This window comes from Phyllosticta citriasiana (genome assembly GCF_038021145.1).
Source record: "Phyllosticta citriasiana strain CBS 120426 chromosome Unknown IWZ02scaffold_6, whole genome shotgun sequence".
Classification (NCBI taxonomy): Eukaryota; Fungi; Ascomycota; class Dothideomycetes; order Botryosphaeriales; family Phyllostictaceae; genus Phyllosticta; species Phyllosticta citriasiana.
Window position 1 is genome coordinate 56,693 of NW_027117283.1, and position 24,579 is coordinate 81,271.

General features: G+C 56.2%; 11 protein-coding genes across 11 annotated transcripts; 8 read left to right on the forward strand and 3 right to left on the reverse strand.

The window, feature by feature from the left end:
• Positions 1-19: 19 nt before the first annotated feature.
• IWZ02DRAFT_377247 (Zn(II)2Cys6 transcription factor) lies at positions 20-2,183 on the forward strand (the record flags this gene model as incomplete). The annotated part of the gene is made up of 5 exons (XM_066764939.1): positions 20-79; positions 152-243; positions 290-624; positions 672-1,327; positions 1,371-2,183. 5 exons carry the CDS (start codon positions 20-22, stop codon positions 2,181-2,183), a joined length of 1,956 nt encoding a protein of 651 aa, XP_066622763.1.
• A 575-nt stretch (positions 2,184-2,758) lies between these two features.
• Positions 2,759-3,550, forward strand: IWZ02DRAFT_246415 (uncharacterized protein). The gene is made up of 2 exons (XM_066763119.1): positions 2,759-2,963; positions 3,007-3,550. Exons 1-2 carry the CDS (start codon positions 2,899-2,901, stop codon positions 3,458-3,460), a joined length of 519 nt encoding a protein of 172 aa, XP_066622764.1. The 5' UTR covers positions 2,759-2,898; the 3' UTR covers positions 3,461-3,550.
• Positions 3,551-4,492, forward strand: IWZ02DRAFT_246416 (uncharacterized protein). The gene is made up of 2 exons (XM_066763120.1): positions 3,551-3,850; positions 3,896-4,492. The coding sequence occupies exons 1-2, from the start codon at positions 3,641-3,643 to the stop codon at positions 4,418-4,420; spliced, it is 735 nt and encodes a 244-aa protein (XP_066622765.1). The 5' UTR covers positions 3,551-3,640; the 3' UTR covers positions 4,421-4,492.
• A 32-nt stretch (positions 4,493-4,524) lies between these two features.
• IWZ02DRAFT_246435 (uncharacterized protein) lies at positions 4,525-6,247 on the forward strand. Its single transcript, XM_066763121.1, has one exon. The coding sequence runs from the start codon at positions 4,546-4,548 to the stop codon at positions 6,133-6,135; it is 1,590 nt and encodes a 529-aa protein (XP_066622766.1). The 5' UTR covers positions 4,525-4,545; the 3' UTR covers positions 6,136-6,247.
• A 577-nt stretch (positions 6,248-6,824) lies between these two features.
• Positions 6,825-7,350, forward strand: IWZ02DRAFT_432563 (uncharacterized protein; the record flags this gene model as incomplete). The annotated part of the gene is made up of 2 exons (XM_066766231.1): positions 6,825-6,871; positions 6,933-7,350. The coding sequence occupies 2 exons, from the start codon at positions 6,825-6,827 to the stop codon at positions 7,348-7,350; spliced, it is 465 nt and encodes a 154-aa protein (XP_066622767.1).
• Positions 7,351-8,951: 1,601 nt separating this feature from the next.
• Positions 8,952-11,991, reverse strand: IWZ02DRAFT_400948 (onanonoxo-7-onima-8-eninoihtemlysoneda). Its single transcript, XM_066765627.1, has 4 exons — positions 11,595-11,991; positions 11,410-11,542; positions 9,481-11,365; positions 8,952-9,426 (listed from the first exon to the last, which is right to left on the reverse strand). Exons 1-4 carry the CDS (start codon positions 11,783-11,785, stop codon positions 9,251-9,253), a joined length of 2,385 nt encoding a protein of 794 aa, XP_066622768.1. The 5' UTR covers positions 11,786-11,991; the 3' UTR covers positions 8,952-9,250.
• An 18-nt stretch (positions 11,992-12,009) lies between these two features.
• IWZ02DRAFT_517925 (pyridoxal phosphate-dependent transferase) lies at positions 12,010-14,052 on the forward strand. Its single transcript, XM_066770703.1, has 2 exons — positions 12,010-13,124; positions 13,187-14,052. The coding sequence occupies exons 1-2, from the start codon at positions 12,281-12,283 to the stop codon at positions 13,726-13,728; spliced, it is 1,386 nt and encodes a 461-aa protein (XP_066622769.1). The 5' UTR covers positions 12,010-12,280; the 3' UTR covers positions 13,729-14,052.
• An 84-nt stretch (positions 14,053-14,136) lies between these two features.
• On the reverse strand, positions 14,137-15,387 carry IWZ02DRAFT_376970 (uncharacterized protein; the record flags this gene model as incomplete). Its single annotated transcript, XM_066764919.1, has 2 exons — positions 14,137-15,048; positions 15,169-15,387. The coding sequence occupies 2 exons, from the start codon at positions 15,385-15,387 to the stop codon at positions 14,137-14,139; spliced, it is 1,131 nt and encodes a 376-aa protein (XP_066622770.1).
• An 838-nt stretch (positions 15,388-16,225) lies between these two features.
• On the forward strand, positions 16,226-18,561 carry IWZ02DRAFT_481405 (uncharacterized protein). Its single transcript, XM_066769123.1, has 5 exons — positions 16,226-16,621; positions 16,668-16,772; positions 16,817-17,137; positions 17,183-17,877; positions 17,935-18,561. Exons 1-5 carry the CDS (start codon positions 16,358-16,360, stop codon positions 18,482-18,484), a joined length of 1,935 nt encoding a protein of 644 aa, XP_066622771.1. The 5' UTR covers positions 16,226-16,357; the 3' UTR covers positions 18,485-18,561.
• IWZ02DRAFT_246485 (uncharacterized protein) lies at positions 18,518-19,531 on the reverse strand. The gene is made up of 2 exons (XM_066763122.1): positions 19,465-19,531; positions 18,518-19,411 (listed from the first exon to the last, which is right to left on the reverse strand). Exon 2 carries the CDS (start codon positions 19,292-19,294, stop codon positions 18,650-18,652), a length of 645 nt encoding a protein of 214 aa, XP_066622772.1. The 5' UTR covers positions 19,295-19,411; positions 19,465-19,531; the 3' UTR covers positions 18,518-18,649.
• A 1,550-nt stretch (positions 19,532-21,081) lies between these two features.
• On the forward strand, positions 21,082-21,732 carry IWZ02DRAFT_490017 (uncharacterized protein; the record flags this gene model as incomplete). Its single annotated transcript, XM_066769625.1, has 1 exon — positions 21,082-21,732. The coding sequence occupies one exon, from the start codon at positions 21,082-21,084 to the stop codon at positions 21,730-21,732; it is 651 nt and encodes a 216-aa protein (XP_066622773.1).
• Positions 21,733-24,579: the final 2,847 nt, after the last annotated feature.

Consider the following 24,579-nt stretch of genomic DNA (forward strand, 5'->3'; position numbering starts at 1 on the left):
CGCATGTCGTTATTTTTTCATGCAGCAGCCTCCTCTCGCCAGGCAGTCTTGTGGAAGGTGCTATGGAAAGAAGATCAAGGTCCGCCGCGTCTGGTCCACTCCGCTCGCCGTTGATTTCACGTGATATCTAACCACCGCAACCATCGTTCAGTGCTCGCGAGAGCTTCCTACATGTACTCCGTGTCGTCGTGCCGGCGCGTCGTGCACGTATGAAAAGCGTCAGCGGACGCCACTGACCCGCAAGTGAGCCACCGACGCCACGCACAGCCCCGTCGTGCTGATCTGAAAGGTACCTGACCGAGGTCGAGAACCAGCTGGCAGAGGCGCGCGCTCTGGTCCAGCAATACAAGTCTGGCAGCATCAATGGCAACAGCGCTGAGCCCGAGCCCACGCGACGCGACACGGTCGTCCAAGACGATGATGAACCTTCGCCGTTTGGCTCTGGCTCCCCGCTTGATAAGGAACCCAACGAATCCCGCCGACGCGCCATCCCCTTCAACCTCGAGCTGACCCCCGTTTCTTCTTCTGGAAATTTGGAGTGGGATGAGCGGCTCATGTCGAGAAAGAGCTTGCGGCGCGCCGACGGCATGGCCAACTTGCCCGAAGAGAATGAGGGCTATCTGGGTTAGCAACTATCTCGTTTCCTCTTTCCCAAACTGATGGGGAATCAGGCATTGCGTGTGGAGCGAGCTTTCTTCACTTGACCGACCTGGGCCAGCTGGCCCATCCATCAAACGGCGACAGCAGATCCTCTCCGCCTCCGGGGACTCTCCCTATGCCGCTGCCATCGCAGCTCGACCAGTACCTTGACGACTACTTTGATTTGTACCATCCATCGTATCCTGTGATCCACGAACCGACTTTCCGTGCAGAGTACATGGAGGTTGTTCCGCGCCCATCCGACAGTCTGTGGCAAGTTCTCCTTTACGTCGTCGCGGCCCTTGGGGCTTGCAGTTCGGGGAACGCGCCACTGGGAATGCACATTTCGTTGTTTGAGATTGCCAAAAGCAAACTCACAATCGACATGTTGGAAACGGGCAGCATGCTGCTCGTACAGATTCTGGCGTTGATGGCCAACTACGTTCAAAAGGCCAACAAGCCAAACTCTGGATACAATTATCTCGGCCTTGCCAAACGAATGGCAGTAGGCATCGGTCTCCACCGCGAGTATCCAGACTGGTCAGTCAAGCCGTGGCAGATCGAAATGCGTCGAAGAGTCTGGTGGTGTTTGGTCATATTTGACGTAGGAGCATCCATAACCTTCTCGCGGCCCATTGAGCTGCCAAATGGCGTCAACATTGGCCTTCCTCGAAATTTTCGTGATTCCGTGAGTTTCCCCTCTCCATAACGTACCTATTCTGACTAGTCAGGACCTCACCAAAGCGACAAACACCTTTCCAGCGGAAGCCCCCGAGACCACCGTCTACACCAACTTACGCTGTCAAGCTACATTCAACCTCGCCATTCAAAAGATTTATACCATTCTCATGACGGGCATTTACCCACCGCCCGAGACGTTTGTCAAGCTAGATGACGAGACGATCTGCAAGTGGGTCAACAGCCTACCACCCTACTTCCAAGAAGGCGTAGTGCAAGCGCCCAAATTCCGGCTATGCCAAGCGATTATTCAATGGCGGTACCGCAACTTTCGCGTGGTGATCTTCCGGCCGTATCTGATCCGCCAAATTCTGCAAAAGCGCGCCGGTAACAGGGGACAGCAGCAGCAGAACGAGACTGAAGATGGGGTTGGCAACGAGGAAGCGGGCATAGGCATCGCGGTGCAGCGGTGCTTCCAGGCGGCGCGCGAGACGATCGAGCTCGTGTCCGACTTTTGGTACACGCAGCGCAAGAGCGCCATGGCGTGCTGGTACGGCATCTTCTTCGTGTTCCAGGCCGTCGTGATACCGCTGATTGCGCTGCGCAACGAGCCCGACTCGGAGCACGCCGATGACTGGAGCAAGCAGATCCAACAGACGGTTGCGCTGCTGGAGGACATGGCTTCTATGAATTCGACGGCATCGCGTTGCTTGCGCGTCATCCAGAGCGAGGTCAGCCCAAACACGCAGCTCAATCATTTCAACTCGCTGCTATGGCCCTACGATCCGGCGCAGCTGGAAGACGGCGAACGCAACATCTCAGAGTACTTCACGCAGATGGCAGGGTTTCCGTGGGATATGTCGTGAGGCGTTGGGTATCGAGAGGAACGGCGGCTTCATGTTTTGGTGTGGAGGCAGGAAAAAGGCCGAAAGCCGGCCGGACGTCTCAGCACGCGTCCCATTAGAGTTCGGCACTCAACCCGTGCCGACATCGATGCCGTCACGACAGGTGGCACGACAAAACAGACGGCGCGGACGCGAATACGACGATTGACATCATTGCAGGGAACATAACCAAGCCCGCGTTCACCGCAGTCTTGAGAAAAGCGGCCAAGCCGGCGGGAGCGTTGGAAGCACAGGCTCGCCCAACTGCAGTCGACCGACTGGGGCTGAATCTGCCTCGGCCTATCTATCTGCAACCTTGTTTTTCAGACTACAAAGCTTAGCCATTCTTAAATGTTTTGCTGCCGGGCACGTTGCCCAACCAGACACCACGGCCCGGCAGTTGTTGTAGCCTGTAGCGTGCGTCGTAGAATAATGCCAAAGTAGAAGCGTTCATGTACAAAAGCCGTCGCTGCTATTTTTGTGTAGTAGCACCACCAAAATGAAAGCTTATAATCTCGCTGTCCCCCTACTCCTCAGCGTGCCTCCTTCCCGTGGCGCTACGATCGAGATCCCCAAAAATGTGCCGCACAATGCGTCCGAGATTCTGGATCGCTCGTACCTCGGGCTGGCAATCGAAGGACGGGATTTTACAAACTACACCGGCTCAGCGAATGCGCCAAATCGCTTCTCGCTAAACATGTTTGCTACGTTCTACAACATCACGGGCGCGGAGACGTATATACGACTGGGAGGGACGACGACGTAAGAAAAATCGAATCAATTTGAGAAGGAGCTAACAAAACAGCGACAATTTCCTCTACGATCCCAACCAAGCCGAGGCCATCACAACAGTACAGCCCGAACTCGCCAACAACGAGCGCAGCAAGCGGGGGCTGCACGCGCCCTTCACAATCGGCAAGTCCTGGCTCGAAGGCCTTACAATAGTCCCCAATGTGAAATGGGACTTCCAACTGCCGCTGGCGCGCAACAACCTGTCAAACACGGTGCTGTTTGCGCGGGACAGCCTCACGATCATGGGGAACTCGTTCAACACGTTTGAATTGGGGAATGAGCCGGATTTGTACAATGCAACGGGCCCAGAGGAGGGCGTAAACGATCGACCGGGTTCGTATCAGCCAAAAAATTACGTGGAGGAGTATAATCAGTGGACCGAGACCATCGCGAGAGATCTTCCCGATGGACCGCAGTTCCAAGCGTTGGCTCTGTCAAATTTCGCGGCCGATCCGTGGAGCGAGTAAGTGTTTTCATACCTGAGAGGATGGAGGCTAATGGGTAGGGAAACGGCATTCAATGCTGGGCTTTCGAAAGAGAGGACCAAGACGGTGTCTGAGCATTAGTATGTGAAAGAATCCGACAAGTTCAAATCTAAGAAAGTCAGCTATCAATCGCGATCTGGACGGAGCTTGCAAGGGACATTGATGAACCACCGCGAAACAGTGTCGCAGTCGGATCGGAGGTTCAAAGACAGGATCCAGTACATGAAGAGGGCGCATCCGGACATTCCGTTTGTGATTGGAGAAGCGGCTGCGAGTTTGGGTAACGAGAGCGGTATTCCGGATTTCGACTTGGCGGCCAGCCTGGGGACTGCGCTGTGGACGATTGACTGGATTCTCTATACCATGACTTTGGTGCGTTGACACGCCAGGCTTGACGTCTTGTGCTGACAGCGGTAGGGTGCGAGGAGGGTCAACATGCAGCTCGGGACCAAATTTCCCTTTTCGCCGTGGCAGCCAATCGAAACGACTCTCAACAACCAACGACGCCCGGCACAGACGCTCGGGAGCTTCTACGGAAACGTGTTCGTAGCCGAGTTGATCGGGAGGCAGAGGGACTTGCAGGTGGCGGAATTCGGGTCTGGGGATCAGGATGTCGTCGGATACGGGGCGTACAGCTTGGGAACTTTGACCAAGATTGCGCTGGTCGACCTGCAGCTATGGAGGCGGTCATTCATGACGCCGCGTCCAAACGTCACCATAACTTTGACAGGTCTGGAGGGTCAGCAGGTCACGGTCGAGAAGCTTACGGGTCCGGATGGGGGCGCGCAGGCCGAGGAAATTACCTGGGGCGGGCGACAATGGACTGCGCAGAGCGATGGACTGCCTGTGGTGGTGAAGAGCGACACGGAGAGGCTGAAGGTCATGGGCGGGTCGGTGGACGTCGTAATCCAAGCGTCTGAAGCGCTGCTGCTGTCTGTTTAGTCATCTGCAGGTTGCCACGGTGACGACACCCCCGCAGCGGCTTTTCTTCGGTAAATACATGTGGTCGGCGGCACAGCAGCCTTTCTGAACTTCCGTTCTTAACGGTCCTCAACACCACACTTGACATGCGGCAGCCTATAGCTATCTCTCGCCTTGTCCGCTCATCCCGGGCTGGCCAGGCTCGCCGTCGCCGCAAAAATGTTCAATCACGAGACTTCACCAAAGAGACTCTAAGGGCACTCTTCACGCACTACCCATCCATCATTCAACGTCGAATATCTGAGGGATTCGAAATGACGAAAATCAGGGAGCTCGTTTCCAAAACCAAGTGGGCTTCAGAAGACCCGGCATTGCTGGGAATGACGGTCCAGGAGCAAACCTCGTCTTTGAAGTTTTTGTGGTCACAGCGACTGAGCACATTTGACATGGCCTGCTCTCACCCTTCCGTGGAGCTGGTAGAGCCAGAAGTTCAAAGAGCCAGGAGAATCATCAAAACTTCCGATCAGCCTCCAGGGTTTTACATCCGTGACTTCTGGAACCAGGCGCTTGGAAAAGATACGGTGGATGACGCCATGACCGATCTATTGACCGTCTTGTCAAACGAGCCGTCCTTGAAGATGCTGATGCACCACCAACCGCCTAATGAAATTGAAGGAGAAAAGAGTTGGTGGGGCAAGGCCGAAAGCTACCCGAGAAAGGCTGAATACTTCATCTTCAGACAAGCCATAGAGATGCTCAAAGAAGTCTGTTATCAATTCTTGAAGAGGGAGCATTTGGGGTACCTGAACAGACGCCAAGCCTCGTGCGCGGAAAGCTTTCCCCTGAAAGAATGGCTGGTGTACCTCGAGGAAGAATTTCGGATGGGGCACATTGCCCAATCAAAGCTGCGCGGCGAACGTGTGACCACCCGAGAATTGAGCGATCTTTGCAAAAGGGTTCGATTGATGCGCAACGAGTCCGAACACCAGGGCCTAAAAACTGCCAAAGTGCTTTCTCAGAGACTGCAACCAGCCATCGACTTCGCGCGAATGCTCCGAGACGACCGCCGTGCGAGCCAGCTGGAGTCAATGAGGGAAGCGTTGGCCATGGGCACCAAATTTGCCGAATACCTAGCATATCGACACGCCGACTTTTATGACAAGGCTACGAGACTCAGGTTTTTCCAAAAGACTCTCGTCGTCTTGCTGCATGACTTGCGCGACAAGATATCCGGATTTCAAGATCACATCACTAAAGATCGAGCCCTGATCATGAACGAATGGAGCATTGGAGAAATAGAAAAGGTGCTGAAGATTCGAAACACCGGAGAGAGCGAGGAAGAAGAGAAAAGTCAAGACATGGGAAGATTGAGCTGGGAAGACTGGCTCAAAAAGAAGCCGACGAACACACTAGAAGATCGTCATGTCAATCCTGATGCAGACATCAAGTCGAAGGTCAATTCCGCGAGGAGAAAGGCAGGAATTTCAATCCCTGCACTCCCGATGGCCGAAGAGTTGCAAAGTGGTTCAGCCGTCGAGACCAACGACAAGACGTCTGCGCTAATTCGGAAGACAGTGGGACGCTGCGACTGGGATCCCTCCAAAAATCTGGGCGACACCGAATTTCCTCACGACCAAATCTCTTCCGATGTTCCTACCCCCACCATTGACGAAGGCCTTGATTTTACAGAGCAAGATGGCAACCTAGACACCTTCGGCGGACATCGACTCCGATAAAAGTTTCTGGGATTCTCCACAAAGAATTTCTCATATCGTTTCAAAAGATAGCATTCTCGGTAGCGGAACGTTCTTTTTCAGTCAACACTTGGTATTTGAGCTCTTTTTTTGCTCCTAAAAGCCAAACCGAACACAGGCTTCCGAGGCCTCTACTCAGACAGAATTTGCCCAAATCCACCAGACTCGCCTCTTCCATTGTCAACCATTGCTACGCAACCCGATCATGTGTTGCTCACTAACCTCAACCAAGAGGTTGACATTCTTATTTTTTACTGTCTTCTGGTTGTGTAAAACGTCAGACCAAGGTTGTGAACCATTCGTAGGGGAGAACTTGTCGTCGAATCATTCTACAAGTTGGAAGTTGAGCGATGTCTCCGCTGTTTCTTCACCATTGCGACTGAGTCCTCCGCGCCAAGACCAAGATAGTCTCCACTGGTGGGTAAATGGCCGATAATATCACACTTTTACGGACTGATCCCCGCAATTCTCCACTCCCCCGTAACTCGATGGTACAGATCTCCACCTAGAATTTCAAAGGCCTCAGTTGGCTTGTCTTGGCGTCCCCGCAAAGGTGGACGCGCAACTTTGACGGAAAGATATAAATACGCAAATAGAGCTCGAGCTCGAACGTTGGAGTCTGGCACCGCTTGTACTGCGGTGGAAATTACGCTGCCCTTCCTGGACCCGAAATGAAGCTGTACAGGACTTTTCTTGCGTTCTTGACGCTCGTGTCAGGGTACCTGCCAGGCACCTTGGCCAAGCAGCCCAACAACGTCTTCATCTTCACTGACGACCAGGACTACCACTACAATTCGCTGGATCATATACGACACCAATAATGACCCCTTTGAGATGACCAACCTCGCCGACTCGACCGACCCGGCTCTGATGCGCGTCAAGTCGCGCCTGAACGCCCTCCTGATGGCCATGAAGTCGTGCGAGGCAGAGACATGTCGCGACCCGTGGAGCGTGCTCCAGCCGAACTCCAGCCAAGCGCAGATCTTCAGCCTCAGTGACGCCCTGGATCGGGCGTACGACGCCTACTTCGACGCCATCCCTCAAGTCTCCATCGCCGAGTGCGTGCAATACCAGCTGGCCGCCGACGAACGCCCCTTTTATCCGATGAGGCCGAGTCCGGGCTCGGCCTCGCGCATCGCAAGCAGACGGATTACTTTGCCTACCCGGACGTGCAGCCGCCGTTCCATGACGAGGTGACGCAGGCCGTGGAATCAGACGACGTGTAATGAGGGATTCAGCTGCGAGGATGGGACGATGGAGTTAAAGAGGCGAGCGTGGTTGAATATGGGGTGAGAAACGTGTGTGTAGGTTGCGTGCACAACACAATTCTCCTCGCTGCTGAAGAAGTGGGTTCCTTCCATGACCTCCGCTTCCTCTCCATCTACTTCCATACCCGTTTACCCCTGCCGCACGCGCGTTGTGACTGCTGTGTTCAGGGGTCGCGGGGGGTGTACCCATGACAACCCTCTTGCATCATCTATCTATAGAGTAAGAGCGAAGGAATACGCACTTGAAAGCAACGGTCGCCACTGCTCTTTCATCACCTCCTCTTGCTAATAAACATCACCACACCATAACAACGCCTTCCACCACCATCACCCTCTACTCCCCTGTCCCTTCCCCATTCCATTTCCAGCCACCCTCCACCAAACCAAACCAAAAAGGCAGTAGAAGGTAAGCCCGGTCTTTTCACCCAACAGTAGGCTGTCTGTCGTCTTTCCTCGCCACACCGTTTGCTCGCCGGCACTTGGACTGCCTCGTCGGACAGGCGAGGGCTATATAGGTACATTTAACGCTACTACAGAAGCGCACAGTCTGTGTGCTGCATGTAGCGATGATGTACGCATGTACGCGTGGAAGGGGCATGTGCGCGTGTGGCCTATTAGGAGTCATAGGCACATGGAAGAGAACTTGAACATGTGTGGGGGTTGCCACGAGTGTTTGATGTTATGCTGTTTTATTTCTTCTAGCATTTGAATAGGAATGTGACACAAGTGACGGTTTTCTTTGGAGCAATGCGGCGAATGATGTCGTCTTTCACGGGGTCCTGGACACGTTGGTGTGGTTCTCGAGCACAGCGTTGTTTGTCGCTGAATTGCAGGGGCTGATTTGTTTCTCTCTTGTGTCTGTTTCTGCTTTCTTTCTACGTCTCTCTCGGTGATTTGCGCGTGCATATATGAGCATGGTCGAAAAGGAATAGATGGAGGGGTGATGAGAAGAAGGTATGCGTGCCTGAGGTGTGGGTGCCCGACGCAGGGAGCAGTCGTGTCAGCCTCCACATGTGCCCCACGAGCACATTGACGGGTGGATTTATAGATAAGGCATTGTTGTGCTTCATCTCAATCACCAGGGCAAGAGACAGTGGTTTTGAATTCAGATTTGAAATTCCAGGGAAGGGTAACCATCCTTGCTCAACGAGACTGCAGAGAGAGATTTGCGTGCGAGCGCGGTCAGGTATCAAAAAGGCTGGTCCAAAGATAGTGATAAACTCCTCCCACGAGCCCGTGCGGTCATTGGGCGTTCCGGCAGCGCTATGGCAAGAAGGTTTGCAGGCGCTTTTGTGGTCGGGCTGTGGTTGGACGGGTGACTTAGGAGGGGGACAAGTGATGGGTTTGGAGGGTGAGTTTCCCATTTTACTTGTCAGTCTGTGTTTAATATCGAGGGAGGTTGTATGCGGTGGTTGGCTTGGATTGAATCTCTCAGTTGTCCTGAGTGTTGAGAAAGCGCAGGTATGTAGTGAGAGCAGCACCTCGCGGCAAGAATGTAGATGCACATGGTTTTATATTGCAGAATGGAAGGTCGTTTGCAAATACTGTGCTGCTGTCTTCGAGGATGATCTTAATACATGACTCTGTCGTTTACCAAGGCGAAGCATCGAAAAGCAAGATATCACTCTCACAGAGAAATTGTTCGCTTTTCGCAAGTCACAACGCCACAGTCTTCACTATGGCGATCAAGGTCGTCAACGAGGGCTTGATTTCTCCAACGCCGATCTTGTACAGCGTGGTCAGCAGTCTCCGCTTCCAAAAGCTAAATGTACAAACAGGCCATTCATATGTCGTAACAGCATTGATCCGGCAAGTACATGGCAAACAGGCTAGACAAGAACTTTTCTCAGCACGTTCTGCACGCGCTCCACCGTCTCCATGGACGTCGTTTGTCCGGCCATGAAGTAGATGACGTTGCCCAAGATGCGCGAATGGATGTTCCAATCGGGGCTGTCGCCCTTGAACAACGCGGCTTGGACGTCCTTGGCGGCGGTCGACTTGTAGCCTGGCAATTTAAAGTTAGCGATGAAATCGCGGGAGGAATGGGGAAGAGACTCACCACCCGCGCCCTGCGAATCCTTGAGGGTAATGGATAACACGCTGCCGAGTGCCCACACGCCCTCTACGCGCTCCTGGTTGCTTGTCCACTCGACAAAGTCTTTGCCCCAGACGCTCCAAATCGGCTCGATCTCCTGCTCCCTCTCCTGCGCGGGCCCAGCCCACTTGCTCTTAAACTCGTCCCAGGCGCCTGTTGTGTCCAGCTTCCGCATTTCTTTGAGACTCTCAATCGCCACGGTGCAGCCAACCGCATGCGCCGTGTAGCTGTGACCGTGGAGGAGCGCATCGCTCTTGTCGTCGCTCTCGAACGCCTTGAAAATGTCCTCGCTCGCCGCCGTCGCGCACAGCGGGAGGAGACCACCCGTCAGCAACTTGGCATGCACGGAGATGTCCGGGTGGACCTGCAGCAAGCTCGCGGCCGACGAGCGACCCAAACGATACAAGCCGGTAAAGACCTCATCAAAGATGACGGGCAGCCCGGTCCACGCGTTCGCCGAATTGGGGAAGTGCGCGTCATCCGCAAAGAGCTGTGGCGAGCTGCGCACAACCGAGACGAGGGCGCGCTGGAACAGCGGGTCGACAAAGACCATACCGCCCGCCCCGAGGACAATGGGCTCGAGCATCAGCGCGCCGAAGCGGCGGCCCTGCGCACGGAGCTGCTTGAGCGTCTGCGTGATGAAGACGCGGTACTGCTCATACTCGCGGCTCGACTCACGCGCTTCGAGATCAATGATATCGGCAAGGTTGCGGAACGGCTTGTCGGAGCCAAAGTGATTTTTCAAGTTCTGAGGGACGGACACGGTCCATCGGCCATTGTTACAGCTGACTGTCGGATAGGAGAACCAGAAGCCCTTGGCCTCGTACCACTCAATCTTTTCATTGTAGGTGGACGGCTCAGAGCAGTCCATGGCGCCCATGGTGTCTCCATGGTAGCTGCCGCTGAGTCCTAGCACTCCGAGATTGTCGTTGGGGCCCCAGCCATAGCGCAGGCGAGCTGCGCGAAGAGCCATCTTGACGGCCACTTCGATGCCAGTACTTCCATTGTCGGAATAGAAAACGCGAGAAAGACGAGGATTCGACAGGTAGTCGATCAAGGTGCCGGCGAGCTTAAGCGCCGGTTCATGGACCGCTTCTGCAAACATGACGTGCCCATATCGTCCAGCGGCGTACGCGGCGGCGAGCATTAGTTGCGGGTTGCCGTGGCCGAGTCCTTGGGTCCACCAAGAGCCAGAGCCATCAAAAGAGCTCTTGAGGAGTGATTCAGTGCCTTGGTTTTTCTCGAGAGTTTGAAAGTAGTCGCCGCTCGCCGAGTCAATGGCCGTAATCTTCTCCGGGGACAGAAGAGTCGACTGCGTAAATGGGTACCAAATGATGTCGTGGGCTCGCTTAGGCATGGACTGGAGGTTTTGGAGGCGATCGTGGTGCTTTTGCTTCAAGTTTATCAGCACTTCTTGGATGATTTCGCTCTTGCTCTGCTTCTCGTAATATTTCAGCATTAGCTCCTCATCCGCCTCCTTTGAAGCCTGCGGCGGGTGTAACTTTGGCAGGGTTCTGCATAACGTCCCGCGTTGCTTGAAGTAGGACTTGAGCTGCTGATCATTCTGGTAGTAGTCGTCCTCGAAAAGAAGCACAGCCTCGACGTCATATCCGCGAATCTTGAGCGACTCATACGCAGCAATGGTCTGCGAAATGCCTCCCAATTTGGAATCCGCGATTAAGACGGCGGGCACACGCAAGGGGCGGTACAGGTCGGCCTGCGAGGTTCCGGATGGACCGGGTGAGTGAACTCCACCAGCAGTCTCGATAAAAGCCCATCCGCCCAGCTCGGCGCGCTCAGACAGGACTTGGCGGATTTCGTTCAGCAGCGCTTCGTCCTTGGGAATGTGCTGTTGCGGTCAGCCAAAGCGCTTCATGTCACGTGCATGCATACCAGGTTCGAGACGGCAGCCGCCCTGTCTGGGCTGATGGGCAATTCGTACTGATGCAGGCAAAGGCTCTTGAACGCTTCGTCCGTGTTGTCGAGATGCTTGGCTAGCCGGTCGATCCCGAATTTGCGGACATGGCTGACAACTTAGAGACACTTCATTTCTCTGGGAATTGGACAAACATGCGCACCTAGAGTCTGCATCTTCAATGTTGCCAGTAGACACGGGCTTGATGTACTGGACGGGGTCCCTGAGTTTCCGGTTGACGCGGAGGCCGTTGCACAGCACCGTGGAAAAGACGGTCTTGCCGACCTCTGTGTTGGCGCCCCAAACCTGATAGGCGCGCAGGTTGCGGTAGAGGATAGCGCCGGCGGGCGCCATGGTTGACAAACGTGACAAGAGTGGACGACAGTTACGCGTGGTCTAACATTGGATTGATGGACGAGGTAGGGCGGCGGGCGGATACATATGCCACACGGGCCAATGACGTGGGGCCGGAGCAAAGGAAGGCAGAGCCGTTGGGAAGTTTGAGGTTGTTGTTGGATCCGGATGTTGTGGTTGGGTGTTTTGTTGTCTCATCGACCTGTCACCAGCTGCCGCCCCACCAGACGCCGAGCATCGCCCGACAGGTTCACCGAGACCAACCCACAACGTCGACCACGCAGCCATTGACTCTCAGCAATGCCCTGTCCATCGCCATGACCTCCTTCGTTTGGATCAATTGACGTCGTACATGACAGTTAGCAAGAGCAAGGGACGTTGCGGCGCAGCATTGGACCGCAGCGCGACAGAGCCGGAAAATCGACACTCACGGCTGTCAGATTTCCTAATCGAGACCCTCTCATCACCACCACCACCACCACCACCACCACCACCATGTCGCCCCTTCCCCTCAGCCCTCTAGAGAGACATTTTGAGTTCCTTCTCGCGCGCCGCAAGACGCGCTCGCTCCTCCGCCGCATCGAGGACCAGCCGCCACCCAGCGTCGCCGACTTCACCTCCAACGACTACCTCTCTCTATCCTCGCACCCAGAAATCACACAAAACTACCTCGCCTACCTCACATCCGCTTTTTCCCAATCCCAGTCCCAGTCCCAGTCCCAGTCCCAGTCCCAATCCCAATCCCAATCCCCCTCTGCCCTAACGCTGGGAAGCACAGGATCCCGCCTGCTCTCCGGACACCACCCGCTGGCCGCACACCTCGAAACGCTGATCCCCGCCCACCACAATGCGCCAGCCGGGCTCCTCTTCACCTCCGGCTACGACGCCAATGCGGCGCTGCTCTCGACGCTGCCGCAGCCCGGCGACGTCGTCCTCTACGACGCCCTCGTGCACGCAAGCGCGCACGACGGGATGCGGCTCTCGCGCGTCGCCGCTACCGGCGGCCTGCGCCGTTTCGCGCACAATGATCCATCTGCGCTCGCCGCGGCATTGCGCGCCTTGGTGGCCGAAGACGCAGGCTACGCCGCTGGCTCGCGCAACGTGTTTGTCGTCGTCGAGGCCGTGTACAGCATGGACGGCGACGTGGCCGCGCTGCGGGCGATGCTAGATGTCGTTAACGCCGCGCTGCCGGCCGGAAACGGGTACGTGATTGTTGACGAGGCGCACGCGACGGGGGTGATTGGGCAAGGGGGGAGGGGTCTCGTGTGTGCTGAGGGTCTCGAACCGCGCGTTTTTGCGCGCGTCGTGACGTTTGGCAAGGCGGTTGGAGCCGCTGGTGGTATGTCTTGCTTCTCCCGTTCCATCACAGCTCGGACTTTGTTCTCTGACATGGCGTCGTAGCGATCATCCTCTGCACCCCAGCAACAAAACAATACCTCATCAACTACGCGCGTCCCTTCATCTACACAACCGCGCCCTCCTTCCCCTCCCTCGCCGCCATCAAAGTCGTCTACGACTTCCTCATCCGCAACCGCGCCGAGCCGCTCGCCGCGCACCTACGCCACTTGCACCAAACACTCTCATCTTCCCTCTCCGCTCTCATTGCCTCCCTTGCGCCCCCGCCAGCCCTGCTCTCCCTTTCCTTGCCGTCTCAATCGGTAGAAACAAGCGCGCCGACGTACGTCACCCCCATCGTTCCCATCTTCACGCAGCACCCGCGCGCGCTGGCCGCGCTTGTGCGCAAGAGGGGTTACGTGGTTAGGCCGATTGTGGCGCCCACGGTGCCGAGAGGAACAGAGCGCGTGCGCGTGTGTTTGCATGCGGGGAATAGCGTTGACGAGGTGCGGGGCTTGGTCGGGGCGGTTGGTGAGTGGGTTAGGGAGAGGATGGAGAGGGGGAAGGGAGTGAAGGGGGAGGAGGAGAGGGAGAGGGCGAGGTTGTAGGGGCTGCTTTGGGGAGTGCGAGTGTTGGATAGATTGTGAGGTTTTGGAAGACAAGAGGGTAGAAAGAACAGAGACCAAAGTGTGCTAGACATCTGAGCAGAAGGAGCAGCACAAAAAGGGGGTCAGTGGGATGGTGTTTGGCTTTGAAGAAAAAAGTACGCGAAAAATGAGAGAGAGCCTCAGACCAGTCGGTGAGTCATTAATTGAGGATATCACGACTTCCAAACCATCGCCATGCATAAGTGTGTGTGAGAGTCAAGCACCGCGTCAAGTGGTCGGGCATTGCGAGACATGAATGGAGATCCCCAGATTACAAGAACAAATTGTTTAAGATCCAGTCCATCTCTCGTATATAAAAGTCATGCCATCATAACAGACAAATTTACCTCTTGGTAAAACCACGCCAAATCAAGCCTGGGCCTCAGGAGCCGGGCGGGGGCTCTTGTCAAAGCTCTTCATGGGCGCCAGACCCCAGCGGCTAAACATGCGGCCGTCCTCATCCCAGCCATTGCACTCAGTCGTCAGCATCTTCTCGCCGGTGAAGATGGCGTTGGCGCCAGCCATGAAGCAGAGGGCCTGCTTCTCCTCGCTCATGGTCTTGCGGCCGGCCGCAATGCGGATGATGGTGTCGGGCAGGGCGATGCGGGCCGTGGCGATGACGCGCAGCATGGACGAGAACTCGAGCGGCTTGTTGTTGCCCATGGGCGTGCCGGGGATGGGGACCAGCGCGTTGACGGGGAACGACTCGGGGTGCTTGGGCAACGTCGACACCGTGTGCAGCAGGCCGACGTGGTCCTGAGACTTCTCGCCCAGCCCCAGAATGCCGCCGCTGCACACGTTGATGCCCGCGTCGCGCACGTGGCTCAGTGTCTGCAGCCGCTCGTCGTATGTGCGCGTCGAAATGACCGAGGGGTAGAACTCGCGCGACGTGTCGACGTTGTGGTTGTAGGCCGTCAGACCCGCCTCCTTCAGCTCTTGTGCTTGCGCGCCGTCAATCATGCCCAGCGTCACGCATGCCTCCATGCCCAGCTCCCGGACTCCTGTTACCATGGCTTTGACGTTTTTGAGCGCGTTTTTGCGGCCTCGCATGTCTCGCCAGGCAGCTCCCATGCAGAACCGCGTGCTACCGTTTGCCTTGGCCGTGCGCGCCTGCTCCAGCACCGCCTCGACGGGCTCCATGCGCTGGGCCTTGAGTCCCGTCTGGTACCGTGTCGACTGGGCGCAGTAGCTACAATCCTCGCTGCAGCCGCCAGTCTTGATGTTCATGAGGGTGCAGAGCTGGACTTCCTTGGGGTCATGGAAGCGGCGGTGGAGCGAGCTCTGGAGGGTATTAGTCACAAAACTGATGGGCCATTGACAACGCAAACGGAGCCATTGGGAGCTACCGCTTGCACTGAAGCTTGTAGTAGACCACGAAGAGCCGTATCGAGCACTACTTACAGCCTGGTAGGCCAGCTCCATCAGCGGCTGATAGTAAATGGCAGCAATTTCCTCTTTCGTCCAGTTGTTCCTCGGGGCCGTGGCTGCAACGGCCTTTTTGAAGATTTCGCGGGCCTTTTCCTCGCGGCCAGCCTCGACAGAGGCCGGAGCCACGGCTGGGGCAGGCGGGGGCGGAGAGGGCGTGTTGGTGATGTTGTTGTTGTCGACGACGGTGGACATGGGAGCGCGACCAATGAGGGGCCGTCGGTTCTCAGCGGGCGAGCGGAGGGCGGCCGTGGGCGCCAGGACGCGGCGGGCGGGGGCAAGGCCGCACCTCGAGTGCGACGAGACGAGGCGGGCGGCGGCGTTGGCAGCGGTCGACATGTTGTGTGAAGAGGGGTGGAACAGCTGGAGAGAAATGATTGCCAGCTTCTGGAGTTGAGCGAGGGCAGCGAGGGAGAAGAATCCCAAGCTTCTGATTCGGCGAGCGAGCGACCCGGGTCATGTATGTAGCTGCGGGGTTCAGGTTCAGGTCCAGGTTCAGGTCCAGGTCCAGTTGGTGTGCGTCCATCTTTCTGTTGAGGACGACGTAGCGATCATGACGATGCCACCAAGATTTTTCTCTGCCCGCCATCGGATTGCATCCGGTTTCGTGCTGATGAGTCTTGGGCGTCTGGTGGAGTTGGAGCGCCTGTCAATCGTCGGTGTACTGTACTGAGCTTCACGCCACCAAGCACCATGCTGCCAACCACCGAAGAGACGCGTCGACACGGTTTCGCTTGTCCAGCAACACTATCAAATACGTGACAGTCGCGTGTCCTCCTTTTCAACACCAAGAATCCATCCACCTACTTTTGATCGCAAGCTACCAAACTCTTACAGTCCATCGTCAGTGTCGTCATTCCCCACGTTGTCCACGACATGACTTCTCGTGCAATGCATATTGAAGCTTCCGCCTCAATTTCCAAAGAAATAACACCTCCAATGCAATTGGACCGACAACCGTCGCGGACGTCGCGTCGTGATAGGTAAGAGGCGGGCGGGCAAACACCATCAGGGCCCGCGATCACATCATCCCCTCAAGCTTCGAATCCCCCACTGTCCCGCCTCCGCGTCCCTTATGCGCTGCCTAGGTATTCGTGCTATTGCTGCATGACCACCATGGCCCTGTCAATTGCGAGCATATTCGCAAACCAAGCCTTATAAATAGATGAATTCTGCTTTCGTGTGCATTTGTCCTTCTTCAGCCATGGCTACTCCAGACGTTTCCGTTCCGGGCCTCCCAAATGGCACCGCTTCGCATCCCAAGTCGTCTTTTGCTGCCCACGTCGAGGAACATGTCGAGCCCTTGCCTTCTGAGGAGAAACCACAACCAAAGGCCGATCTCAAGTACCCCCGCCTCGAAAACCAAGATGGAACTCTAGACGACTTTGATTTGGAAGATCACCCCGTTGATGAAGTTCGCCCATTAAAGGTAAGCTCCCCTCTTCTTCAAAGACACGTGCTTACCAGCTAGGTAGGTTGCTCTTGTCGGAACTGGCCTCGCTGGCGTCACGGCTGGCGTCATTTTGCTCCACAAAGTCCCCAAGATCCAATTGACCATAATCGACAAGAATGCCGACGTCGTATGTCCCCGCCCCTCCACGCCAATACTCTTCTGACCAGTCAGGGGGGCACGTGGTTCGAAAACATCTACCCCGGCGTGCGCTGCGACGTACCGTCTGTGGTTTACCAGAGCACCTTTGAGCCTAAAAACGACTGGTCGGACGAGTTTGCGACGGGCGCCGAGATTCGCGACTACTGGCAGAGCATTGCGCGCAAACACGGCCTCTACGACTTGATCAGGTTCAAGACTGAGATCCAGAGGGCCGAGTGGGACCCTTTGCGCTCGCAGTGGAAGCTCACAACGGAAAATCTCGACACCAACCAGGTGACTGACGAACACTATGACTTTTTCATAACAGCCATTGGCCACTTTAATGCATGGAAGGTTCGTTTTCTTCTTCCTCGTTCGAGCTCTTTCTAAATCCAGAAGATTCCCGACTTCCCCGGCATCGACACATACAAAGGCTTCCTCCGCCACTCATCCCACTGGGACCCTTCATTCGACCCGACCAACAAGCGCATCGCCGTTATTGGGAACGGTGCCAGTGGCATCCAAATCCTCCCCGAACTGCAAAAACACGCCTCCCGCATCGACCACTATGCGCGGTCACCCACATGGATTGCCGGGTCGCTTGGCGGCCTCGAGCGCCAGCCCAGACCCATGCCCTTCTCGCCCGAGCAGCTCGCCGCCTTCAAGGACGAAGAGAGTTACTTCGCGTTCCGCAAGGCGCTGGAGAGCACGTACTGGAACCGGTTCTCCTCCGTGTTCAAAGACGGGCCGGAGAACGCAGCCGCGCGCGACAACTTCATCGCGCTCATGGCAAAGCGGCTTGAGGGGCGAACCGACCTGCTCGAGCAGCTCGTCCCAGACTTTGCACCGCACTGCCGGCGCCTGACGCCCGGGCCGGGGTACCTTGAGGCGCTGGCGCAGCCCAATGTCGAGCTCATCCGCACGCCGATTGCGCGCTTCACCGAGACGGGCATCGTGGCCGAAGACGGCACCGTCAGAGAGGTGGATGCCGTCGTTTGCTGCACGGGTGCCAACACGCACTTTGCGCCCATCTTCCCCATCGTCAGCGGCGAGTACGATCTGTCGAGGGACTGGCTGCCGGAGGGCAAGTTTGGGTGCGTGCCCTCTCCAGAATTCTTTGGCTCGGAATACAGCTAACACGCACCTAACAGCTTCCCCTACACGTATCTCGGCCTCTCGGTCCCGCACTTCCCAAACTTACTCCTCATGTACGGGCCCAGCGCCGCGGCCGTCAGCGGCACCATCCCGCAGAGCGCCGAGACGGCGGCCACGTACCACGCGCGCGTGCTGCGCAAGGTGTTGCGGCAGGGCTACCGCACGGCGGTCCCGCGCGTCGACGCCGCCGACGACTTTGTGCGCTACGCCGACGCCTTCTTCCCCAAAACCGTCTTCAGTGGCAACTGTCGCAGCTGGTACAACGGCGGGCGGCCCGGCGGCCGCATTCACGGCATCTGGCCCGGCAGCGGCGCGCACCTCAATTGGGTGCGGCGCGAGACGCGGTGGGAGGATTGGGAGTGGGGGTTTGGTGTGGAGGACGATGAGGAGAAAAGGAAGGGAAAGCGTGGGTATAATCGGTTTGCGTGGCTGGGTAATGGCCGCATGAGTAAGGAGTTTGATGAGGGTGCGGATTTGCTGTCGTGGATGCAGTTGCCGTCGCGGATTGATCTGAGGGATTATCATGAGCGGTGGTGGGATGCGTAGAACACACAGGTGGAGACGGCGTAGTGGAGAAGACTGATAGACTGCACGACGTTCCCAATTCTTTCACAATAGAGTGAGTCGTGTCATATCCTACCCACCAAGCGCCTTTGCCTTCGCCTCTATCAACCACCGATCCAACTGCCAATGACGCACCCAGCTCATCCCTCATTCCTCGCGGATACACAGCGCCTCCCTCTCCTCCCTCTCCCTCTCCCTCATCCGCCTCTCCTGCAACTTGTACTCCCTCCTCAAATCCCCACACGATGCAATCGACGGCAACGAAGCGCGCCGCGGCAATCCCACCCTCCCCATCTGCGTCTCCTTCTCCCTCTCCCTCTCCCTCTTTCTCTCCTTTTCCTTTTCCTTTTCCCCGTCCTCCTTCCCCCTCAAACTAACCGCACTCACAATCCTCCTGACGCCCCTCTCCTTCGGGCCGCCTTCACACTCACCCTGCCCCTGCCCCTGCCCCTGCCCCTTCGCGCACCGCACAACGCGCACAGCATTGACCGGTCTAGATCTACCCTCCGCATCCAAATTTTCGCCTTCGTTGTCATCCGAGTCAGAATCGAACACGTCGGCCACGTAAGCGGCGTGCGAGAGGGACAGCGTGCTGAGGCTATGCAGCAGGCGGCTGGGGTGGTGCAGGGGTGTGTGGGGCTTTCGCTTGCGCTGGTTCACGTTGCTGATGGTGGCGTTGGCGTTGGCATTGGCCGTGTGGTATGGAGATGTTGAGGTGTTGGTGCTGGTGGTGGTTGTCGCGTGCTTGTGCTTTTGCGAGGAGCGACGCAGGGTCGAGTTTGTGCAGCCCATTTTGCTGGTGTTGTTTGTTTGGTCGGTTGATGCGGGGCCGTGGTTTGGGGAGAAGTGATTGTTTGCGGGATTGGGTTTGCGCAGGTAGGTAGGTTGACGGTCTTGCTGGCTCGCTGGCTTTGTGTTTGGTTAGATGATTGCTTCTCGGTAATGTAGAGTGGTGGACTTACATGGACAGTCTTTCAAAGATCAAGGTCAAGCTCGGCGAGACGAGAAGCAAAACGAGAGGAAGAAACGGTGCTGGTACTGTGACTTTGCCGTCTGCGTGTTTATCGTCTAGTTGTCTCGCGGCGGCCAGGAGAGCCCTTGTCGTCTAACTGTCTTTCTTTGACGTTTTCGAGATGCGTGATCTTCCGAGAAGAAAACAGAGGGGAGGCGTTTCTTCCAGCCACCGCTCCGCCCTTGATTTCCCCTGTCAAGACTATCCGCGAGGTCTGGTCCGCTTCTCAGATGAGCAGCGCGAAAACAGCGTCAGCGACGTGGCGACCTGGGCGAGCAATGCCGCTGTCAAGAGGGGCTTTGACAAACTGCCGTGTCCAAGAGAAATGCAAAATCTGAGGTTCCAAGACGTAGAGAGAAAATAGAGGATGATGGTACGTTCGGAAGAAGTTGTCTGGAGCTAGGATGGCCGTCACGTTTTGTTTGCGTGACGGTGACGCGAGCCATCTCGGCGCAGGCAGGCAGATGTATGTCGATATGCGTCGATGGTGGGATGCTGACTTACTGGCTGCTCATTCGGCGACACGGGTCTGTGAGGTATCTTGCGGGTGACTGCCGGCAGAATCGTGATCGAAGTCTGGCACCAAAGGCATTTATGAGCTGGCTTGATAGACTTCAGCTTCGCGGGAGTTCTGGAGACACACAGCGCCTGCTCGCATCTCGCTCTATTCGGCGAGAGTTGAATAATGTCTAGAGTTTCCAGGCCCAGCACACGAAGCCTCCCCATCTTAGCGGCAATTCCTAGACGAACGGATCATCCGCACGCTGAGAATTGAGCGGCCTTGAACTGGACAACCTGCAAGACTGTAAATCACAGCTTCGATTGTAATGGGCCAAATGCTCAATTACCATCCGAGCCATTAACACTTCGACATCGCACGTCCCACAGGCGCTCTGCGGCTTCGACCCGTGCAAAAGAACATCAGAGTTTCCGCTGCCGACACAGCCGGGCGAACCTTTTGGGCACACGACGCGCGCTGTGGAGTTTTACGTCTCTTTTGCGTAGTTGTCGACTTGCGCGCTCAACGCTCAACACTCGACTGGCGCCAACATCAACAGCGCTGCCCGAAAGCTTTCGAGCCGTTTCCTTGAGCGTGACGTCGTCTCAAACTTCTGTCACTTCGACCTTTCCTGCTTTGCGAAGCGCTCGTGTCTCGCTGGTCCCTTCAGCTGTCAGTGTTCGTTTGGACTTCCTCTAAAATCGCCCCAAGGTAAGTTTCGTCCTTTGGCCACTTGCCAGCCAATTGACCGTCTGAAGCCACCGCTGAGTCGTCAATTCTGAGCCTGGTGGCGTGCAGCTTGCGGCCCTCTCATGCTCCGCGTTGACGTCTAGCCTTGGAGGTCTGTCAAGCCCGCCACGAAGCTGCCAATCTGCTTACCTTCTGACAAAGCTAGCAGAGTCCGTCTCTCTTTTCCACACGAAACGATACGGATTGCCTTGAGCTGTCGTAGAAGGGTCCCAGCGCAAGTCAAGCACGGCTAAAATCCAACTTGCAGCCAAAACCTCATCATCACCAAACCGGCGCCCATTCCACCACAAAAGCACAACGGAACACGCACCATCCACCATGTGCCGACGCTACGTCCCCATCTACCAATGCCGACACAGAGACCACAACCCCCAACCGGAACTCTTCCTCTGCCGCCGCGCGCTCGACGCCTTCGCGTGGCAAACCAAAAAAGCGCCCATCATCAGCCTAACCAACGGCTCTTTCGTGCTGCAAAAGCTGGCCTCGCGCACCGCCGGCTGCCTGCGCGAGTCCACGACCGAGCTGCAGCTGTTCTACCAGGTGGCGCCGGAGTGGTGCGACGCGTGTCTGGCCAACGGGCAGGCGACGCAGCGCGGCGCGCTGCTCGACGAGGATGGTTTGCCGTTTAAAAGGTGTGAGGTCGGCGCTTGGATTCCATGGAAGGCGGGCGTCGAGGTGCCGAAGAGGGATCGCACCGAGGCGCTGGAGCGGGTGTGGGTGGAGGATTTGCGCGTGGAGCCTGTGAGGAAGTATTGGCGGACTGTACCAGCTGAGAATACTGGGGGGGAGGACGAGAGCGAGTGTAGTGACGATGGTGGTAGTGGTGGTGACGAGGACGAGATGGAGCACAGCATGACCGAGGAGACGACCTGCGGAATGGCTGGCCATGATGGCAAGAGCATGAATTCGGCGTCTCGCTACTACGGTGAACTGATTTCTCTGTGTGGCAGCAGCCCCGAGAAGAAGTGATTCGGGAGCTCCTCGAGATGCTTCGAGTTGGCGGTTGCGGGATGGGCGAAGGTATGGGCGGGACGACAGTTTTGCGTCACTGGAATTGGCACTGGCAGAACATGGCTTTCTTCAAAACGACAGAGACGAGCTTGGAATAGTGTTGAAGGATGGCTTGCGGTTTTGGGCAACGGACGTTGGATGACCGAGCAGAAACAACACCTACTGCAGCATCAGTGACAAAGTAGTAACCTACTAGTCTTCTTTCAAAACAACATCTTCGAACAGAACGGCCGAGGTCAAAAGCATAAAAGACAGTGAGGTAGTCCAGTAGAGAAAAAAAAAAAAAAAAGAAGATAAAAACCACAAAACAGTTCAGTCTGGCTGCCACCAGACCTACGTCTGCCCACCCGAGGGCTCAGGGCGGCCCTTGCTTATATGTATACCCGCTTAACCCTCACAGAGAGCGAGAGGCACGTCTGCGTCTCGAACTCCAAACCACAAGAATTACGGGCTTCTGGCTACCTCGTGGACCTGCTGTAACGACGCCTGCGCTCGGCCGCCGCCAGCGGGTGCGCAACCACTCGGATAACCTGCCAACTCGTGAGGTGGTAGAAAGGTCGCAGTTTGGAGTTATGAGGAGGTCTGGCGGGTGTTTGTGGTGTTGATTTGGAGGTGGTGGTGGTGGCCGTTGTCGTCATCATCGTCGTCCGCTTGGTTTTGATGTCGCCGGCTCGCCTCCGCCACCGCCGCCGTCACTTCATCACAGATGACCCCCATTTGCTCCTGTTGCGGCGCGATCGAGCTTACACTGTCATGCTATTCGTGCCCGTATGCCTGGTAAAGTGTCAGTCCAAGAGCAAACGTGTTGTTAATGCTTGTCGCTGTCCTCGTCGTCCCCATGGTGTTGATGCCGCCGCCAGTCACCTTACTCCCCTCACTCACCTCGCCACATTGCCCAATCCGTTTAGTTACTCTCAGACAGCTTCGAGTCTTGACTATCTCCTCCCTCTTCGTATGGCCTTTCGCCGCGCCGTCCACACTCTCAACGCCGAACGAAGCAGGCCCGCAGTACCGGCCACAGATAATTGTGAACCTTGAACCGCGCCGTCACCCGCTTCACCTCGCCTCAATTCGCAGCAGACGGCTCACAACCTTGCGTAATCTCCAGCCAGATGGTCCCGTCAAAAGAACGAAGCGGCATGCGCGAGCCCACAACAGAAGACTTAACAAAGACTATTCCCATTGGACCGATGAGTACCGGAAGAGAGCGCCTGTATCATCGACGCTAGAACTTCTGCCACAGATGGCCTGATCGCACACACTTGGTGACGAGGTGCAAAGATCAAGCTCAAGATCAAGATCATGCAGGGACGGGAGAGATGCTTGATCTTGATTGCTTGACCAGAAGAGGACGACTTGTGGGAGTATAGAAAAGACAGGGCGATCGTGCTTAGCTGAGGGACGGGCCGTGCAGTACGGGAACGGGGAGAAAAGCGCCGTGGCGTGGCGCAATGGTAGATTAGTTAGGCAATGCCGATGTGAGGTAGTCTGTGTAAGATGAGGGAGATGGGAGCAGCAGCGGTAGTGAATGCCGAAAGAAAGCAAGGAAAGTAGTGCGAGGCACAGTGACACCAGACTATCTGAAAAAGCAGCAAGGAAAAGTCATTGACACGAACCTTTTTTCTTCTCTTTTGTTTTCTTCGCTTTTCTTTTCCTAAAGTCTGCTTCTGTATGACTAGCACCCGATGTGCTTAGCGCAGCGCAACCTTTCCGAATAGAACGTGTACTTGCGAGACTGGTGCAGGTGCGATAGAGGGTTGACGATAGCCAGGCGTCAGTTGCAGATCGTCGAGCCGTTCCGTCAGGGTCTGTGGATCAGTCAACCATCTGTGGGTCGAACACCCTTTTCGATGGAGTGGGTCGGGGCTTCTGAGATCGAGTCAATCGTTGAGGGCGGCCATGTCTATCAATTTTCAGGGTTCCGTTGTCGAGCAAATGCTGGATATAAGAGTTGGTTGACCGCGTCCTTCTCCCAAGCAATTGGCCTGGGTATTTCACTTGGCATCATTCATCTCGGCGTCTTTCACGATGGAAGAACAGCAAGGCTCGCTTCCCTCTGGTCAGTTGACTGCTCGAAAAGCAAGGGACAAGTCAAAGCACTCGCCGTCCATTCCGCTCACCAACCCGACATCTTTTACTTTGCTCGTTGCCCTCGAGAGACTCTCTGCAACGACCTTTACTAGCATTGAGCCCGTGGTCGCCGGAGGAGCGCGCGCCATCCACAACGAAAATGGACATCTACGGCTGCAACTGACGACGTACGGAGGCCAAATGTCTGCACAAGCAGCATGGGCGGCGGTAGAGACGATAGGGAGCGGCTGGGTGATTCACGTAAGTGCTCCCTTTTCCAGACTTTTCCATGCGCTCGACACGTGGGTCTGACAGTAGCAGAAAGTTACGGGCACCTTTTTAGCTCCAGGGGTCCATGGCGTGCCGTTCACGTATCACGTCCGCTCCGTACTAGAGGGAAAGACGTTTTGTTTGCGAACTGTCGAAGCGACGCAACCGTGTTCGAGTTCGGGTTCCGGGACGACAACGACCAGTCGCAGGCTCGTGGACATTTCCCGTTTTCGCGACAAGGTCTACGCCGCAAGACGACGGCACTTTATACAGCTGTTGGAGAACCGATCGAGTTTGCTGGGGCTTCCGCAAACTTGTCCATCTGCGGGCACCTGAATGCGGCGGATGGCATGTCGCTGTCTGATGCCGCGGCGCTGTTGGGATTTCCAGCGCAGCGGCTGCGAGCGGTTTGCACGTTGGGATTAAATGTCGTCATCCACGAGGCGGCGTCGGTAGGATTTGGCG

Coding starts and splice junctions, on each gene's coding strand:
- IWZ02DRAFT_246415 (XM_066763119.1), top strand. CDS start 2,899: ATGTTTGCTACGTTCTACAACATCACGGGCGCGGAGACGTATATACGA. Junction 2,964..3,006: donor CGACTGGGAGGGACGACGAC/GTAAGAAAAATC, acceptor CTAACAAAACAG/CGACAATTTCCTCTACGATC.
- IWZ02DRAFT_246416 (XM_066763120.1), top strand. CDS start 3,641: ATGAACCACCGCGAAACAGTGTCGCAGTCGGATCGGAGGTTCAAAGAC. Junction 3,851..3,895: donor TTCTCTATACCATGACTTTG/GTGCGTTGACAC, acceptor TGACAGCGGTAG/GGTGCGAGGAGGGTCAACAT.
- IWZ02DRAFT_246435 (XM_066763121.1), top strand. CDS start 4,546: ATGCGGCAGCCTATAGCTATCTCTCGCCTTGTCCGCTCATCCCGGGCT.
- IWZ02DRAFT_400948 (XM_066765627.1), bottom strand. CDS start 11,785: ATGGCGCCCGCCGGCGCTATCCTCTACCGCAACCTGCGCGCCTATCAG. Junction 11,366..11,409: donor CGGCTGCCGTCTCGAACCTG/GTATGCATGCAC, acceptor TGACCGCAACAG/CACATTCCCAAGGACGAAGC. Junction 9,427..9,480: donor GGATTCGCAGGGCGCGGGTG/GTGAGTCTCTTC, acceptor TTAAATTGCCAG/GCTACAAGTCGACCGCCGCC.
- IWZ02DRAFT_517925 (XM_066770703.1), top strand. CDS start 12,281: ATGTCGCCCCTTCCCCTCAGCCCTCTAGAGAGACATTTTGAGTTCCTT. Junction 13,125..13,186: donor GGCGGTTGGAGCCGCTGGTG/GTATGTCTTGCT, acceptor ATGGCGTCGTAG/CGATCATCCTCTGCACCCCA.
- IWZ02DRAFT_481405 (XM_066769123.1), top strand. CDS start 16,358: ATGAATTCTGCTTTCGTGTGCATTTGTCCTTCTTCAGCCATGGCTACT. Junction 16,622..16,667: donor ATGAAGTTCGCCCATTAAAG/GTAAGCTCCCCT, acceptor CCAGCTAGGTAG/GTTGCTCTTGTCGGAACTGG. Junction 17,138..17,182: donor GCCACTTTAATGCATGGAAG/GTTCGTTTTCTT, acceptor TAAATCCAGAAG/ATTCCCGACTTCCCCGGCAT.
- IWZ02DRAFT_246485 (XM_066763122.1), bottom strand. CDS start 19,294: ATGGGCTGCACAAACTCGACCCTGCGTCGCTCCTCGCAAAAGCACAAG.